The sequence below is a fragment of the Cibotium barometz genome, chromosome 46, assembly GCF_041138505.1.
Source record: "Cibotium barometz isolate CiBa-2024 chromosome 46, ASM4113850v1, whole genome shotgun sequence".
Lineage (NCBI taxonomy): Eukaryota > Viridiplantae > Streptophyta > Polypodiopsida > Cyatheales > Cibotiaceae > Cibotium > Cibotium barometz.
In genome coordinates, this window is record NC_141091.1 from 32136703 (window position 1) to 32156891 (window position 20189).

The 20189-nt window shown below is 46.1% G+C and overlaps 1 protein-coding gene across 1 annotated transcript in view; it reads left to right on the plus strand.

The window, feature by feature from the left end:
* LOC147612131 (kinesin-like protein KIN-13A) overlaps window positions 1-20189 on the plus strand; it is a 94237-nt gene that overhangs the window by 11612 nt on the left and 62436 nt on the right. Inside the window, exons 6-7 of the mRNA XM_086783999.1 lie at window positions 4024-4105; window positions 4238-4400. Coding sequence (XP_086640125.1) covers window positions 4024-4105; window positions 4238-4400 — 245 coding nt within the window. The remainder of the gene's footprint in view (window positions 1-4023; window positions 4106-4237; window positions 4401-20189) is intronic.

The following is a 20189-nucleotide window of genomic DNA, read 5'->3' on the forward strand; positions in this document are numbered from 1 at the left end:
ATCTGGGAACACGAGTAAAACGCAGCGCAGAAAATCACAGCACGAGAGAGAGAGAGAGAGATAGAGGCGTGTAACTCTGCTCTATATACGCAAAGAAGATCCTGGAATACTACAAATGTGACAAGGGGACTGGGGGCCATTTTATATGACCCCCCAACAGCAGTCGGCCTGCTGTAGGGCAGCCGACAGGACCACAAAACCCCACGACTGCTGAAATGCACAGTCGGCCAGTAGCAGGGGGGGTCGGCCAGCATCAGGGAGGTCCACGACCTGTGCAGAGCAGTAGGCCACCTCCAGAGTCTCCACAGATGCAGTCGGCCAGGTTCAAGGTCCTCCTGCCACTACAAGACACTACAAGACTGCCTCCTATGCCATAGAAAAATAGGAAAAAATGGGGGAAAAATACGGGGAGTGAGGAAAAATGATAAGACACCTACAAAGGGCGGGCACACCCACAACAGAGACCCTGGTGTATATATATAGACAGGAGATGACTTCTAACAAGACTTTCATGCAGATGCTGCCTTTGAGGGCAAGGAAGTGCAAAGGGAAGGCTTCATGGGAGAAGTCTTCTGAGAAGAAGTCCGGTACTGACCGCGAGAACTAAAGGCAGAGAGGACCTGTAATGATTGTGGCGAAAAAGGCCACTATTGGAGGCAGTGTCCCAAGCGGAAGACCGAGAAGGGTGAAGATTCCTCAGCAGCAATCATGAAAACTCCGGCTTTTGGAGGTGATGGACACCGATGTTTCATTTTCTTCAGGCAAGGAGGAGGAGGTTGGAGGATTCTCCGCAACGGATACTCGGGAGTGGATTCTAGACAGTGGTGCTTCTAGGCACATGACTCCTTCCCGTTCAGATTTATAGGATCTTTGCAAGTATTCTGGTCACATTCTTATTGGAGATACATCCACTATCCCAGTTCACAGTGAGGGCTGGATGGAGATAGTTCCCGATGGCAGAGGGGGGAAGCATTTCTCCCAGGTGTTGTATGTTCCGTCACTTGGTTTTTATCTGTTGTCAGTGCATCAGGTTTGCAAGATTGGCGTACGGGTGGACTTTGATGAGCATTTTGTTGCTCTCCGGGACAAAGCAACAGGCCAAGTGGTTTGGGAAGGCGGAGTGGAGAATGGAGTTTACAAACTTTCAGCACTCTCTCTCCGAGATCCTACATCACTTGCTCGGGCTGCATGCCCTCTTACATCACTGGTGCGGTTTGCATGCCCTCTCACATCACTGGTGCGGCCGGCATGCCCTCTCACAACATCATCGGAATTCCCTTCACGGGATAGCCTGTGAGGCTGCCGAGTGAAGACCCACTTGTCCTCATCATCGGAAACTTCTTCGCCATGGCTTTTTAGATAAGCAACAACCAACTCTCGAGGTTTGTCGGGCAATCGCATCAAAAGTGACCACATCAGCCTTGACATGAGACTTTGATTCTATGACCCTCTGTACATCAAGATCTCTTTGCAAAGCACGAAGCTCTTCAAGCTCATTCATCAAGGCATCAATATCCTGCTGATCCTCAGCCCTGGCAGATAACGGTGGATCGTTACCCGCCAAAGCCCCAACATGATCCCTGTCTCTATCTTCTTCCCGCATGCGGCGAGTACGGGTGATAGAGTCCTCCACAGAATGATCAGACTGGCTGGCCATAATGTATCTTTCAGCTTTTCAGAAAGAAAAGAATTTTCTGTGTGCCGCCCCGGAATCGCTCTCTACCAATTTCCCAAGTATGATACCGAATAGACTGCAAGGGTGCAACAGTGCCCCTACACAGATAAGAGGGCCACGAAGTCTTTCCGCACGCTCACTGCCCCTTAAACCAAAGGTCACCTCTTTCGAGGTGCGACAATAAGACGAGGGCTACCTCAGAATCCCAACCTTCTCTCACGGATAATGACTCCTTACAGCCATATCCAGCATCATATTAGGCACAACTGTGTAGAAAGCCAGGATCTAATACCAATGTAAACGGAAGGGGCAACTGAACACGAAAAATCTAATCAATCATGAAATCTGAAAATACACATATGCATGCCAGATAAAACAAGATGACAAAGCTGCATAGTACACCACACTAGGGGCGAGAATATGGGTTGACCCCCCCCACCCCCCCCCCCCCCCCTTCCCCCTCCCCCCCCCCTTATGGTTAGATTACCAAAAAGGAGTCTGATTCCAATACAACTTTGCGGGTGCCCAGGGTTCACCACTGGCTGCACCTATTTCTTCCAATACAATATGAAAACAAGAAAAACATGACAATATCTGAATTTGCTGACAATTTCAGCACAAGTGAGCATTCCCGGCATCAAGCACATGCAGGACAACTATGGACAGCCCATAGCACTCCCACATCAGCCCAGGACAACTCAACATCATCATCTTCCTCCTGTCTGGCTCATAAAGCAAGTTGACCAGCCCTCAAAGGCTGTTTTCAGCAGTCGACCAGCCCTTGGTAGCCATAGAAGAAAGCGACCAGCAGTTGTGCACAAGCTTGCAAACCTCCGGTCGGAAGGAAAACTGTCTAGAAGCCCATGACCAGCTCCTCCTCCCTGTTTTTAACCTTTGTCCAGCCTCTATTCCACAGCTGGCCAGCTGTAAATCAGCTGGCCAGCAGTGGAGAACATGCAGAAAGAGTCGGCCAGCTTCTCCCATGCATCCGGTGAACTTTAGTCGCGATGGATGGCTGTGCTGTAGAAACTTGCCAAAACCAACCGACCAGCCCTCATGCACTCTTGAAATGCATGCGCCCCCCTCCAATCTGGAGTTTTGTCAATAATAGAGGCTTCCCCGCTGAAAATAGCCCACACGTGTGCTTTTTTGGTCCAGAAAGGGGCGCCTACATGAAGGGAGTCCAAATAATATCCAGTGCCCGGTCTTTGGCCGCCACGTGTATTAAATAAGTCCTGCTCAATGTGTACTCACTTATAAGTTGTCCGGTCACTTATAAGTGAACCTGCTCAATGTGTACTCACTTATAAGTTGTCCACTCACTTATAAGTGAGTGTGAACCTGCATCCATAATTATTAACATGTGAACTCATAAAGCTGTAAATTGAGTTTTTGGGAATACTTACCACCTGCAAAACACATGTAGACCACCTGTCAGTCCCAAAGAGGTGTGCACATACACGTCCACAGGGTGCCCAGGCGTCCCCGGCCCCATGGACAACACAGGCAAAAATCTCAGGCATTGTCCAGGTAAACAAGACAAGTCATCGAAAGATAAAATCAAAGTCATGCACACACATGAGTGCAATTATATTGGAAGAAACACCCATCTGCTCAGTTGTATTCGATAAAATGTCAGGGCTCATGATCCTTCCGGAACCTTCCCATAACATAAATACACAAGATCTCCAAGATAGCTAGTCCCAGAGACTTTCATCGTGTCAGGCTCCATGGCCATACATGTACACCATGTCAGGCCCCACAAGCCACACATGTACTAACATGTTAGTTTACACCAGCCATACATGTACTGTCATGTCAGGCTCCATATGCCACATAGACACACCATGTCAGGCTACACCAGCCATACATGTATGTCATGTCAGGCTCCACATGCCACACATGAACAGTAGAAAAATAGAAGCTGTAAGGAATTTTGTGACAGGTATTCTGTTGTAATGTCTCCGTTTGTCATACTTTGTGCTTCGTTTTGTAGACCACAGGTTGTTCAGTGAGTAAACAAGGTATTCTGCTGTAATGTCTCTAGCCCTTCGTACCTTTGAGTTGTCCTACGGCTGATTTTAACTTGTATGTGTAGAGAATTTGCATGTTGTTGCTTTCTTTACAAATCTTTTTTGTGATATAGTTGACGTAGAGAAGAGTAAAACTTCTGTACATGTGTATTTGTATGACATTGAGATGGTAGAAGGAGCAGTTTGTTGCTGCTATTAATTTTTTGGCCCTAGTCTAGAATCTCATTCTGTGCAAGAGCTGTGTTTCGGATGGATGGATGAATCAGAATACCTATATGATTGTGCTAGTTATATTGTTCTTTTTGTGGTGCACAGGTGTATAGAGTAACTGTTGAGCCAATAATACCCACCATTTTCCAGCGCACAAAGGCAACCTGCTTTGCTTATGGCCAAACAGGTGTGTTATCTAGGTGGGCCAATCACAAATTTGGAAGGCAATGTTATGCATGGATAAAACAGTCGATTACTCTTATGTTCCTACGTTCTGGACAAGCATTCCTGGCCTTTCATACTTGGTTTGTACTTGCAGGTAGTGGAAAAACATATACAATGCAGCCTTTACCACTGAGAGCTTGTCAAGATATTCTTGATATGATGCAGCACCCAGCTTACAGAAATCAGGGGCTCCAGCTATGGCTTAGTTTTTTTGAAATTTATGGTGGAAAACTATATGATCTTTTGAATGATAGGGGGTCTGTATTAAAAAATCTCCATTTGATTTATAAACGTTTGTCTAGAGAAATTCCTCCTGTTTTAAGCAGTTGTGTGTGTGTGTGTGTGTGTGTGAGAGAGAGAGAGAGAGAGAGAGAGAGAGAGAGAGAGAGAGAGAGAGAGATGTATTAACGTCTACAAAAAGCCAAAATGACCTATGAGACCAAAAGGTTACATCATGTCCATGAAATACATCATCATGGGTACTAAAAATAAAAATCAAAGAAAGTAATAACGTCTACGAAAAGACCCCAAGGGTTTATGAGATCATGAGTGATACAATGATACCATGGGTATACTGAGCCATGGAAAAAGTAACTGAAAGAAAATGAAAAACAACTATCACTAGTGTATATACATATGATATCAGCATATGACCCTGAGTATGAGGTAAACTAGCCATGATCAACTAATGGTAATGCCCTCCTCAGCCAATACCGATCTGATGGCCAACAGAATATCAAGCCTCTGTGATGGAAGCATGTCATGGCATCGAAGAGCCTTGTGGATCTGTATCTGTCGATTAAAGGGCCGTGATGCTGTGGGTCAGGAGCATCCGGCCCGCAAAATAGTTTGAGCTTTGTCTCACTGAGGACCCCTCAATGTCCTTCCTGATAACCCTGTTCCGCTCTGTGCGGCTGAGAACAAATGACGGGGCCTCTATGCTGTACTGGAAGGGGGGGAGTGCCTCCATCTGCATACCGTACATGCCAAACCAAGTGCCTACCTGTGCATACCAGCACTCTGTATCTCCCTCAAGTGTCAACTGTCTCGAGGACTCCAAGGCTAGCCGGGGGTATCTATCAAGTGGAAGCTCCCATAGCCTATGCCAGTATGTCACTGTCTGGAATAGAGCCTCTGTCACTATCGGTGCAGCCCCCCATCTCTGCCCGCACAATCTCATGTGGCACTGATGGTTTACTCCTAATCATGCGTGAGATCATCGCCACTAGGGGCCTCTCCTTCAGCTTCCACCCATCATATACCTCCTCTGTATCTATCTCGGCCGGCTCTCTCCTCTGTCTCCTATGGTATAAGCTAGGACCCCAGATGGGGGCACCATATAGTAGTGCAGGTGTAACTAGAGTATCAAATAGCCAAAGCTTCGTCCTCGGCTCTTGAAACTGTATCTGTGAGCATTGCCTCTCTAGTGAGCCAAGGGCTGCATATCCCCTCATCAATCTAGTGTCGGCTGCCTTCCACATCGAGAACTGAGGTCCAGCAAAAGTGATCCCAAGGTATACATATGAGGTAACATACTCCACAGGCTCTCCACTGTATGTAAACTGTACTGCAGATCTACTTATCCACTGTGAGAGGAGGTGTTAAAGATCATGACCTTGGTCTTTCCAAGGTTCACAGGAAGGTTCCGGTCCTCACAAAAGGCCTGTAATGCATCCAAATGCCTCTGCAGCCCCTCTGTTGAATCAGAAATAAGAACAATATCATCTGCATACAAGAGGATCGGTATCAGGACTCCTGCCAAATGTGCTCCTGGTCCTCCCTGTCTGTCTATGTAATCCGAGATCTCGTCAATGTATAGACCAAATAGAGTAGGAGACAAGGGGCAGCCCTGCTTCACCCCGATAGTGCTGTGTAGATCTTTGAGTCACCTCCTGGAGCCCGTACTCTGCCTGTGACTGACTCATAGAGTGTAATGATCCCCCACAACATCTTTGCTGTCACTCCCATGTCCTGTAGTCTCCTCATCAGCCTGGCTCGTGGGACAGTATCAAAAGCATTGCGGAAATCCACAAAGCAGCAGTATATCCATTGCCCGTGAGCTCTCCCCTCCTCAATGATCCCCCGTAGTGTAGAGAGAGAGAGAGAGAGAGAGAGAGAGAGAGAGAGAGAGAGAGAGAGAGAGAGAGAGAGAGAGAGAGAGAGAGAGAGAGAGAGAGAGAGATTTTATTAACGTCTTCCAAAAGACCGAACTCGGCCTATGAGACAAATCAGTGTACCTTTGTGGGGTATCCTCTGTCATGCCAATAAAATGAAAAAGTATTGAACTAAAAAGCTGAATCTGGGTGTGCAATAAGTACAATGAGTGGGGGAGGGGATGGAGCTCTACTACTAGGAGAATGCAAAGCTATATGCATGGAGTATACAATCATGATATGCAACCTAGCTAGCTCCATCCTGTACCATACTGGGGGTATAAAATGGTATACATTAATGAAGGGGGTGTCCACAGCTGAAGAACATGCCTGGGTCTGCTCTGAAGCGAGCCAGTCGCTCCGCACCCTCTCTGTGAAACTGAGCTCTGATCTCTGTCATCTCTCTGTGGTATAGGCGTGGTGTCCGAAAGCCAAGTGTCCTCTATCTCCTGCGGGCTCTGAGTGTCTCTGCTCTCTGGAGAGTAATTCCCTGCTGTGTAGGGGCTGGGAGTGGGATGGATCTCTGAAAAAATGTAGTAATTGTAGAAAATATGAAAGCTAGAGCAGACTAGAAATGAAACAAGAAAAAAAATGAAAGACAAAGAGTTACCTTGAGATGAGTGTAGACAAGACACAAGATTGATACTTTCATTGATGTGACACTCACAATATATAGGTGAGAAGTACAAGATAGAGTAGAGTGACTTATGGGACAATTATAGAGGTGCCACGTGGCATACACTGAGATGACCAAGACTAAAAGTACTCCTAGTGAGCACTTATTTCCAACACCCTCCTTAAGTGGACTCTAGGAGGAAGACAGAAAGACAAGACTAGAAGACAGACATAAAGACCTATAGACTGAGAGACAAGACAGAAGACATGACAGACAAAGATCCTGAGACACCCCTCCTCAAGTGATATCCTCATATGGGTCCACAAGGATAGGGACAAGATGGATCTAAAACAAGACACAATCAGATTGATAGACAGATAGACAGACAACAGATAGACAAACAGACAAGACTAGATAGACAGAAGACTGACTGTAGACAAACAGATGGACCGTGCCACGTGGCATACACTGAGATGACCAAGACTAAAAGTACTCCTAGTGAGCACTTATTTCCAACACCCTCCTTAAGTGGACACTAGGAGGAAGACAGAAAGACAAGACTAGAAGACAGACAAAGACCTATAGACTGAGAGACAAGACAGAAGACATGACAGACAAAGATCCTGAGACACCCCTCCTCAAGTGATATCCTCATATGGGTCCACAAGGATAGGGACAAGATGGATCTAAAACAAGACACAGTCAGATTGATAGACAGATAGACAGACAACAGATAGACAGACAGACAAGACTAGATAGACAGACTGACTGTAGACAAACAGATGGACCTTGAAGACATCCCCTCCTCAAGGGCAATCTCTGCCTCTTGGGTAGGGACAAGAGAGAGGTCAAAAAGCATAATGAGTAAGACACTAGAACCCCTTGACCTACATCATCGGTGGTCAAAGTGGTAGACAAGAAAGGTGAAGTAATCAGAAAGACCACTCCTCATCATGTGAGGAATGAACAGCAAGATCTGCTGATGTAGATGCTGCAGCAACATGGGCTGAGGTAGATGCAAGGGCTGATGTAGAGGTTTTAGAATAGCAGTCCTTCTCCCGGTGATTATCACGGCCACAAATGGTGCATGGATGGGCCTTGAAGCAGTCCTTCTCCATATGATTAGTTTTTCCACAATGGGTGCAAGGCTTTCTTACCTTAGAACCTCCTTTCTTTGCTAAAAATGCAGTGTCAGTTACCTTTTGTTGTTTTGTTCTTTCCTCTTCTTGGAGAGCATTGATGATACCTTCAAGAGTAGGATTATTGTGATACTTGAAGGTAGTGACAAGAGTAGCATAGGTGTCAGGTAAGCTTTTGAGAAGCACAGCAATAGCAATATCTTCAGAGATGGGAGACTTCACTGATGCAAGCTGAACCATAAGACTGCGAAAATAATTGACATGAGAGGCTATAGTAGCTCCCTCCTGCATATATAGATCAAAGAATGAGATCATAAGTGCAATCTTAGAGTTTTTAGAGCGGGGTCCAAAAAGGGTATCCAAAGTGATCCATGCTCGAGAAGCAGACTGTATGTCAGAGATGTGATGAATGTAATCATCTCCAAGACCGAGCAAGATGATAGCATAGGCTTTGTCATTCTTGGCAGTGGGAGCATAAGTGATAACTTGCTCAATGTCGGAATCTTCGGGAGTAGCATGGTGAACAACATCCCAAAGACTTTCTTTCATAAGATGGCACTTGATTTTGATTTGCCAAGTATGAAAGTTGGACCCATTGAATTTGTCGATAGACATGAGAGAATGAGTAGAAGAGGCCATGTGGGAAGGTCTTACCTCTTGCTAAAATGCAAGGGCAGTGTCTATTCCCTTACAAGATTGCAGAAATGAATGAAAGAAGAGATCCAAATTTTTTTAGAAGCCGGCTCTCTCACCACTTGTCGAGGCCATAGCGTGTGACAGCCCATCGAAGCATGAGGAACTAGCAGTTTGCAGATATGAGGATAAGAAAAGGACTGACCAGCAAACTGAAGGATACAATGCACAGTACCTTGTAGACTCTTCAAGAGGAAACAATGGCAGAACTGAATGCAGCAAATAGTCGATCTGCAGCAGCTGCTTCTAGATGATGCGCACCCTTGAGTTGATGAAGAAGGCAGCCAAAGCAGCAACAGTACAGTGGGCTGTATGAGCCTGAACAGGGCGGACAGCAAGTTCAGGCTGGCGGGTTGCTACAGCAGCAGGTCGAGTTATGTCCCAATGCTGTGAATCTGGCGAGGGCAGCACGTGCAGCTATAAGAGGCGACGTTGGACAACAAATGAAAGTCAACGCTACACAACAAGTGTAGCTCAACGCTGGATAGCATGTGCAGGTCTACGCAGGGCAACAGATGCAGCTAGGCGGCGGCCTGAAGATATGGCGGGCAACACATGGGCTGCGCTGAATTGAGTGGGACAGCTTGGAGAGAATGGCGAAAGCTCATAGGAAAAAAACAGGGAAACCCTAAAACCAATGCTCTGATACCATGTAGAAAATATGAAAGCTAGAGCAGACTAGAAATGAAACAAGAAAAAAAATGAAAGACAAAGAGTTACCTTGAGATGAGTGTAGACAAGACACAAGATTGATACTTTCATTGATGTGACACCCACAATATATAGGTGAGAAGTACAAGATAGAGTAGAGTGACTTGGGACAATTATAGAGGTGCCACGTGGCATACACTGCGATGACAAAGACTAAAAGTACTCCTAGTGAGCACTTATTTCCAACAGTAATTTGTGTCTGTTGTTCCCCCTCTGGAGCTGTTTGAGCCTGTAATGATGTCTCTCTGTGACGCTGTATGTCTAGAATGAATCTCCCCAGCATGCGCTGGTCTGCTGCCTCAAAGATCTGGCGTAGGGAATGTGGCTCTCTGAATAAATGGGATATCTCTCTTTGATGGCTGTATATGCTCTGCATTTGCATACATAATGTTCCTCACTCTCCACCTCCTCTCTGCACAATTTGCATACCCTCTCCTCTCGGGGGATCCGTGCTGCTCTGCCAGTCTCGATCTCCAATCGATGTGATGAAACTCTAAGCTGACCAATAGCCACTCGGGAGCCGTGTGGTAAAAAGCCCTCCATGTATCTAGGCCTCTCTATAAATCCATCATGAGTGATACTCATGAAGTGATCTCTGTAGTATAGCATCTTCAGTGGAAGAGGCTGTGTAGGCGATATCCATGTCTCTCGTGTATAGAGCTGTCATAGGTCCTGTCTCAATACTCTGTTCCTCTCACTATGAGAGAGACGGATATGTGGTGCATCCCTGTCATACTAGAATGGTGGTAGATGATCCATGTCTAGGCCATGCTGTGAGAACCAATGTGTGACCTGTGCATACCATGATCCTTTGTCTCTTGCCTCAACCAGCTGTCTAGATGCCTCAAAAGCTCTGTATGACAATCTCTCTGAATCTGTTTAGCAGGCATATAGTCTGGAATATGGCCTCTCTCTGAATCTGTTTAGCAGGCATATAGTTTGGAATATGGCCTCTACCATCATAGGAGGTGCAGCAAACTCTGCTCGGATAATGTCATGAGGTACTGACGGTTTGCTGCGTATCAGCCATTACCACCCATGGCTCTTGAGATACACATATCGTGCAATAAAGGCCATCTCCTAGCGACCATATGTAATTTGACATTTAATAGGGTTGCCCCTCCACTCCTCTTCGGAGTAGTAACATGTTCCCAAGAAATCCACGTCTATCCTGGATTATTTCCTGCTCTTTTCCATAGCATAAATCTAATTGGCTCTTGTATCTCATGCAAAGCTTTGTCCATCCATGGCAATAAAGGCAAGAAAAAAGATATCATGCTAATCATAATGGATTGTGCCACTTTGAGCTGAACATGCATAGGCCAATCTTGAGATTTCCAATACACAAACTTATCATTTATCCTTGCAGAAATCCATGCCAACAAAGCCTGTGAATCAACATCAACTCCAATCTGATAACCCAAGTGGCGTGTGCTGCATCCCCTTTGTATGACCTGTCCATTCCATCCCATACCAAGCAAGTCGCTCTCGGTATAGCTTATCAAAGCAAATTTCTGCATATTAATGTATAACCCTAAAGCAAGACCAAAAGTATCCCAAACAGCCATAACCTTCTGAACATTATCTCTTTGAGCCTTAAGGAACATGAAAGAATCATCTATCAATGCCTGGCTGACCATTTACTCTCCACTTGGAAGAGTAAGTCCTAGAACTTCACCGTCCTCCACTAGCTTTGAGCCTTAAGGAACATGAAAGAATCATCTATCAATGCCTGGCTGACCATTTACTCTCCACTTGGAAGAGTAAGTCCTAGAACTTCACCGTCCTCCACTAGCTTATCCAATCGAGATAAGATTGGATGTGTAACAATTACAAACAAGAGATCACTAAGTTGGCATCCCTGCCTGACCGATCTCATCAAATGAATGGGCTCAGTCACCCCACCATTAATCATAAGCCTAGCCACTGCAGGTTGGGGCTAATAGTATAAATCACAAAAGACATGCGAGAGCCAAATCCCATAGCCTGCATAAGCTGTGAAAGAAAAGACCAACTAACGTGATCATAAGCCTTTTTAATATCCAATTGAATCATATCATAACCACCTCTTGCCTCGAAGCCCTTGCATAATCAATTTCAATTTGTACATTCAGTATATTATGCAAAATATTTCGACCTTTAATAAATCCATATTGCCTTGGATGAATCAAAGTAGAAAGAAATCGCAGGAACTTGTTGGTCAAGCCCTTTGCAAATATCTTATACATGGCCCCCATCAAGTGATTGGTTTCCATTGACATAGATTAACTGGAGATGAAACTTTAGGCAATAAACGTACAAGCCCAATCTTCCAACTCACAGGCATGGTACCTGTATTCCACACCTTCTGAAAAATAGAAGCGAGAGGGACCTTCAACTCATCAACATACTTCGTGAAAAGCTCATTAGGGAGTCCATCCCATCCTAGACTTTTTCCTTTAGGCAAATGCTTCAACACATCTTCCACCTCATCTGCAGAAATATCTCTTTTCAATTCATTTGCAGAAACATCTGATACCTGGTGACGAACCAAGTGAAACAAAGACTCTCTAGCTGCAATGACATCAAGAGATATGACCTCCTACGGACCCAACAAATGGCGATAAAAGTCCATACACACATCTAGAATACAAGTAGGATCAGTAATCAATACTCCTTGCCTATCTTACATCCTGACAATATTCTCACGTGCATGCTCTCTCTCAAACAGGGCACTAGCAGAGGGTTTGCCTGCGGAGTGGACGATGCACACCTTTGTGCCGATCCACAAAACAAGGGATATGCTCGATCCGAGCAACTACACGACGGTTATGGTTGGCCACGTGTTGGCCAAACTCTATGGTGCAGTGTTGGAGCAAGAGCTTAGCTTATATGGTGAGCGAGCAGGTTTACGCTCATCAGGGCAGGCAGGCTTCAGGAGAGCTTTCTCTACCACTGACCATGTATTCACTTTGAGATGTATGATTGATAAGGCTAGAGTGAGGAAGAGAAAGCTCTATTGCTTCTTTGTGGATTTTTGCAAGGCATTTGACACAGTACCACGAGAGAGGCTCTTTCAGCGCCTGCAGTCTCTTGGCATACCAGCAGATATGACATGGGCCATCTATGCATTATATGAGCAGGTTTTTGGGTGAGTCAGATGCCCAGGAGGTATGTCCGAGACTATTGCTAGCACCATTGGTGTGAAGCAAGGATGCCCACTTTCCCCCACGCTATTTGGGTTATACATTGATGAGGTGGGTGACTTCATTACACGAGGAGGCAGAGATGGAGTTGATCTAGCAGGTACCTCAGTACATATTATGCTTTATGCTGATGATATTGTATTAGTGTCTGAGTCTCGAGGAGGTCTACAGCAGCATCTACATGCACTCCATGATTTCTGCACACAGAGGGGTCTTACTGTGAACCTTGAGAAAACCAATGTTATGGTCTTTCATACATCGAGACAGGTAAGGAGTCAACTGACATTCACTCTCGCACGACGCCAAGTGGAGGTGGTGACATCATATGTGTACCTAGGGGTTACCTTCTCTGCACAGCAGCCACGCGCTTCACCATGGGTTCAGCAGCCAGAGCTAGATTGACACGGGGATATGCAGCATTGGCTATGCTAGAGAGACAGTGCCACCGCCCTCATAGAGGAGGTCGCACTTGTGCATGGTAATACTAGGATTGATGGTACATGGTGGGATGTAGTGAATGGTTCCCAACAAGTTCGAGTGGTGACTTCACTTCTCCTTTCACATTTGATGATCTCATGGAAGAAGGTGTTGGTACACACTAAATGGAAGCCTTTAGATCAGCGGCGGTTGCAGTTGAATTCTATGGCAGGTGAGGTGTTGGCTACTTCACGACTTTTGTAGAGGCCTAACAAACTTATTGAGCGGCCAAAATTCAATAGAATGGCTCGATTGGGACTAGTGAGAATTATGGATGCTTTGTTGCCACATAGAGGCCACTTATTGTCCTTTCGGGAAATCCGTCAATATTTTCGGGTTCCACATGGATATGTACAGTTATGGGAGAAGGTGAGGGTAGGACTTACACCGTTTGGTGATATTCCTTAGTTGGAGGATCGGGAACCTTGGTTAGATTGAGCATTTCGAAAGCCTCACAACATTGTCCAGCGTACAACAAATCAAGCGTATGGATTCCGTTGACAAATAGGCCCGTAAAGTTGAAAGACTAGATTTTTGGCAAGATTCCGAATGGGCGAATAACCCAGGACATTCAGTTTTCTTTCATTTTTTCAGGTGGACAGGTTTGATACAAAAGTTGGTATTACAGCTCACATAGGTCGTATGAAAGGGCTACTATTGTGGCTAGTCTCTTCCTTGCGGTTGGTGGAGAATGACATGGCTATATAAGGGAAAGCTAGTACATCACATGGCAACCGTGTGGCCATTTGTAAAGTAATTTTGGTAATATATCTTCTATTACAAAAAAAAAGAGAGATTAATGTCTACAAAAGACCCTAAGGACTTGTGAGACCATGAATAGTACAATGATACCATTGGTATACAATGCCATGGAAAAGCTAAAAAAGAAACTGAAACATGACTCTATAAGCCTCCTGATGGCAGATGTGGCTATGGTGAGGGCATGTCATGTCGTTGGAGAATCTCATGGATTTGTGTGTGTGTGGCTATGGTGAGGGCATGCCATGTCATTGGAGAATCTCATGGATTTGTCTGTGTGGTGGAGATCCTCGGTGCTTTGAGTTGGGGGCACTTGGCACGTAGGATGGAGTAGGCCTGCCCACTTAGGACTCATATGGGACGCAAATGTGGCCCATGTGTACGGCTGGTATGAGATGATGTTGATGCAACAGGGTCTGCGCGGGTGGTTGATGTGGGTGCTCATACCATGAAGAAATCAGTGGTGGATCTCTGGGCAACGTCTTGTATGGGCTGGCATTGTCTCAGCATGTCCTCTCAATACTCCAACCCTATGTTCTGAGCTCTATCTGGTACATCCCGAGATATCTTTGGTCCTCATGGTGCATCACCCATGCCATTGGCCTGAAAGAGGCAATGAAATCTCCCCCTTATCTCATAATATGCTGGACATTTAAACATACAGTGAGCCTCGTCCTCTACCTCCCCTATGGTGCATACTTTGCATAACCGCTTCTCTTGTGGGACGTTTGCGGCTTTCCCAGTCTCTACTCAAAGGCGGTGGGAGGATACTTAGAGCTGACTGATTCGCGATGCGCACAGCGTGTGACATGTGGATTTGCATGTACCTCGTGATCTCAAAGAATCCATCCCTGAAGAGTCTCAAAAATTGCTCCCTGTAGAACTCACATCTTGTCCCTATCTCTAATGATGACACCCAAGTTTGATGTATGTGTAAGCTAAGTAGATCCAACCGGATGATCTGGTTGATCTCATGTTGTGAGAGGTCGAGGTGTGGGGAGTCTAGGCTGTACTGAAATGGAGGGAGATGATCCATCTGCAATGTGTGTGCTTGAAACCATTCAACTACCTCCGAGTATGTGACACACCTGTGAGTATGCAAGGTGACAGGTAGAGTTGGACAGCATGTGACACGTGGTAGCAATGATGTGGCACCACTCCATGACTTGTTGGGACGACTACCGCAAGGCAAGTGTTGATGAGTTTATTCTCGTAGATTACCAGCATGAATTGAAGAAATAGTGGGAGCGTTTTATGCAAAAACATGGTGAATAGATAACCAGCTCTCTCACTTGTTTTTGGAAGCTTTTGCTCATGCTCCCAAGGACATTTGGCGGTCGGAGCAGGTTGAGCGATTTGTGGATGGTTTGAAACCATTGGAGACGTTCATGCACATTGGCCCCATGATCTTTCAGATGTGGTTCGTCTTCCTACATCCCTCGAGACATGGGAGAGTTCCAAGTTTGGGACTCTAACAACAGGGGCAACAGAAAGGCAAAGACAAAGGTAGCCAGTCCAAGGCCAAGGATGATAGTCCAAGGCCAAGGACAAAGGATGATAGTCCAAGGCCAAGGATGATAAGGACAAGGCAAGTGGGGGAGCCTCGGTGACTCGCTTCACCCTTGAAGAGCATCGCGCCAAGATGGCTACTGGACAATGCTTTTATTGTGACTCCATTGAGCACATCGTGAAGGATTGTCCGAGGACCTTGGAGGATTAGTTCGAGGAGGAGGCTTCTTCAAAACTAGAGGATGAGTGTGAAGGAGATGCATGTGTGCGTGTCTTAGCTTTTTTTCATTTCTTGGGTTGAGCACACACTGAGGGTGCTTTATTGCATCAGGCCTCAGGTATGAATAGAGGAAGTTTTCAACCAGATGTTTGAGGGAGAGTCTTCACAGTTGCCATTTGCACTCAGTGGAGAATCTTTGGCTTTAGTGGCGGTCGCTTCAGCTTCTGGATCATTTTGTCACGTGCACGCCCGTGCCATGGCTCATTGTCAGCATGAACTAGCTTAATCCTTGATTAGTGTAGCAGTTAAGATAAGCTTTGAGGTCACAGTGTAGCAGTTAAGATAAGCTTTGAGGTCACCATTAGTCAGAACCATCATCTTCATCATCATGGTAAGCATTAGCATCAGAAACATCAGCACCATTGTAATCAACATTGACAGCTTGGGAAGGGTCTTGAGAACCTGTCGGCCATAATCACATGGAACATTGTTCTCGAATGCTTGGAACATGGAAATGCCACTTAACACATGTGGGGAGCGTGGGAACGTCATGGAACGTGAGGTGGCCGGTCACACAACTTGCATTTCGGGAACGGATGGAATGCTTCTCGAGAACAGATGTATGTGGGGAGCGTGGAATGGAACGGAACGGCATGACAGAATGTCCCCATTTTCTATCTTGCAATCTCTCTCTCTCTCTCTCTCTCTCTCTCTCTCTCTACTAACTCACTCTACTCTTTAGAGTTTAGACTCTTTCTCTCTCTCTCTCTCTCTCCTCTCGATGATGTGTCGTTCCCGTTCCCGTTCCGAGTTCCGAGTTCAAACGTCCCGGTTCCCTGTTCCCCGTTCCGAAATCGAGCCTCGTTCCCGCTCCTGTTCCACATTCCATGTGACTATGCTGTCGGTAGCCTCCAGGACTCAGTCGGCTAGCAGTAGGGACTTCAAGACAGCAAGCGGCTACATCTAGGCAGTGGCCAGCTTAGGGGACAACATAGAATAAGAAGCGTATCAATGAATAAAATATTTATGGAATATTTCAGGTCTTGTAGCAGGCGGACAGTTGTTGTTCTGGCGGACCAGTAGTTTTCTCACATATATAAGCATCTCAGCATTTTCAGCATAAAGCAAGTCATTAGTTCATAAATCATTCATTGGAAATCAGCATACATCATGCAGAAGGGGCCTAGGTCACCCCTATGGGGCTGAACATAACCCTACATCATGTACAAGCATTCAGCTACCTTTTTGTACCATATTAATACGAGAAAACCCTCTCACTAAATACTCTCTCTTCTTCTCTCTCCTCTGTCTTAACCATGTTAATTAGCATCAATGCTCTTAATCAAGCTTAGGGCTGTGGATCAGTACAACAAGGCTTCCGCACATGCAACACGTTTAGGAGGACTCTTCTCACATGCCATCTGCATTGGGTGCAGTATCTTCACTGTCGGATGTCAGCACCACAAGAGGACATGCCATCATATTTATCTTCGTCGTGGGAGGATAGGCCAATCGGTGTATCTTCACATTACTTAGATTTCTTGGAGATTGTACCGACAACAACTAGAGTTTTGGGTATTACTTGGAGTATGTTCCATAGGACATGGGTGGTTTAGACATATAGGTGTCGAGAAATACCGATGGGTAGGTTAGGTGCTTTTGCAGTCCCTCCTCTCAATTTGAGACAAGGACGATATTCTCAGTGTAAAGCAATATGGGCACTACTAATCGGCCAAAGGTGATCCTCTACCTCCAAACTTCAAAGCTGTCCACACTGCACAGGATGCAATCTGATCAATATGTAGCCCAAATAGTGTTAGTGAGAGCGGACAGCCTTGCTTAACCCTAATAGTTCCACATCTCTCTCCCAAGAGACTACCAGGTGCAAGCACTTGGCCCATTACTACCTCAGATAGTGACGTCACAACAAAAATTGCATCATGTGGTAGTTGGAGCTTCTTCAAGTGTCCAATGAGCCGGGGTTGAAGGATCGAGGCTTTGCAGAAATCCACACAGCAGCAGTACACATGCTTCCATCGTGATTGTGCTTCCTCCCATAGAGTAAATATATGGTCCGATGTGGAGAAATTTCTCATGAAGCTTGCCTGACCAACTGCCCTGTGACCCATATACTCTGCCACAAAGCCGATTATGTCCTCGAGCACAGCCCCATAGGTCTTGGTCATACTATGACCGATCATAATAGTCCTATAGTTATTGGGATCCGTGGGTATCCCTTGCTTTATGGACGGGAACGATGGTGTTGGTGGTCGAGGAAGTGGGGAAGCCTTCACATATTGCTCTAGCCTTTGTTAAATAAGATTGCAAGAATGGGGGCTAGAACATGGTGTCCATGTGCAAAGTGCTCCGCTCGTAAATCCTCATGATCTGGTTCCCTCCATTTATGCACGTTCTTAGGGCCCTGGTGACATCATTCGTATTGTGAGAGAGAGGTAGAGAAAGAAAGAAAGTTAAACTACACGTCTACAATGTTTCCATGACATGTCTCATCCTAGATATTACAAAAATGAAATAAACTGAACGTAAAAGGGTAACAACTGGGTACAATGATAGAGCTAAGTGATAGATGAGGTATATATAGAGCTCCTGAGGGTGCACTTCTCCCTGCTAGTGATCCATGTAGAACATCGGCCATGGGGCAATCAAGGGCAGGTGCCAAGAGGCTGCCTCCTACCTAGGTCCACCGAGTCAGATGGCTGAGTGGAAGTAGTCTAGTGCCGTTGTAGGATGTCCTGATCTGGATTTGTAGACCAGATTCGTGCTGTGGGGGTGGGGGGTGCGTGGCGCGCTGCAGTACTGTTGCTCGCTCCCGTGTGACTCCTTTGCTTGGAGAGAAATGAAATGAAATGATATATTAACGTCTCTAAGAGGCCATGGTGGCCTATGAGACCAAAACTGAGAGTACATCTGAAGTTGGTGTCTCATCAAAGAGAACAACTAAATGAGACTAAAAAGTACAATAAACTGATTGTCCTACAGTTATAAGAACAGAACTGTAAGACTCCGAGATGATATTGAGTAGAAAATACTGGAAAATACTGAAAAATGTATATCAGGTAGATCCATGTATGCTGATCAGTTGAAGTGTTGCCCTCTCTTTAGATCAAGTATCTCTGCCACCATGGGGCTGTCTAGAATGGAGAGGTCGTAGAAGCGCGGTAGGCGCCTCCGATGCCGAGCAATAATGGCTCTGATCTAGCGATGGTTAGGATGCCGTGGTCGGGATCCTGGTGGGCGTGGCCGATGAGCATGACATAAGATAACTGCTCTATCAGTGGTGACTCCCTGGTGGGCGTGGCCGATGAGCATGACATAAGATAACTGCTCTATCAGTGGTGACTCCCTGGGAGCGTGGTCGGTGCCCTGATGGCCCAATGGAGGAGGTATCAGGAGGTGTGTGGGCTGGGTTGCTGGTGCTGGTGCCGAAGAAATCTGTCAGGGTCCTCTGTCTAGGTACATCATGGCTCGGCCTCCTGTCTGCCAAGAGGGTCTCTCTGTGTCTTTTGAGCTCAAGTAGAAACAATCCCAGACATCTCTGATCCTCAAACTCCATGACCTTGCGTAACGGCCCAAAACCCTCTCGGAAGAGGCAGTGATATCTCCCTCGGATCTCATAATAGACTGTACATCGGCAAATGTAGTGTTCCTCTGTCTCTACCTCCTGGTAGCATAGCTGACAAATGCGGTCATCCAAGATCTGATGCACATATCGCCCTGTCTCAATCCGCAACTGGTGTGATGAGGTCCGGATCTGTCCAATGGCACAACGTATCCCATGTGATAGGTGTACATCCATGTACGCCGGGTGGGTGATAAAATCATCTGGTGAGAGGTGTAGAAAATGGCTCTTGTAATGAGCCATTTTCGTGCCCAAGGGCTCAAGGGGGCTAGTCCATGTCCTCTCTGTGTCCACTCTGATGATAGCCATATCCTGATCACGCGGTTTTGCTCTGAGCGGGTGAGATCCAAAAATGGACAAATCCAAATTGTACTGAAAGGGTGGTAGTGCCTCTATCCGCAAACCATGTAGGTCAAACCATGATCTCATCTGAGCGTACCAACAATGAGTATCTCCATCCTCTGCCAACTGTATGGATGAGGTAAATGCCAATCAGGAGTACCTCTGCTGAGGGAGCTCCCATAGCCGCTGTAAAAAGGTAACTGCCTGGAATAGGGCCTCGGTTACTACTGGTGGGGCACCCAGCTCAGCCCGAACAATATCATGTGGTACTGATGATTTGCTCCGAATCGCGGGCAATCATCATAATCAGTGGTCTCTCCATTTGCCTCCATCCCTCATCTGTCCCTCTCTGAGATCTGTGATGTATACTGGGCCCCCAAATTGGAGCTCCGTACAGGAGGGTCGGTGTGACAAGCGTATCAAATAGCCACAATTTGGTGCGTGGCTCCTGAAACTGTATGTGTGCACACTGCCTCTCAAGTGCCCCCAAGGTTGCATGCCCTTGAGCTAATCTAGCTGTTGCTGCCTCCTTCAGGGAGGAACGCGGTCCTGTGAAAGTAACTCCCAAGTAGACATATGACCTGACGTACTCTACTGGCTCC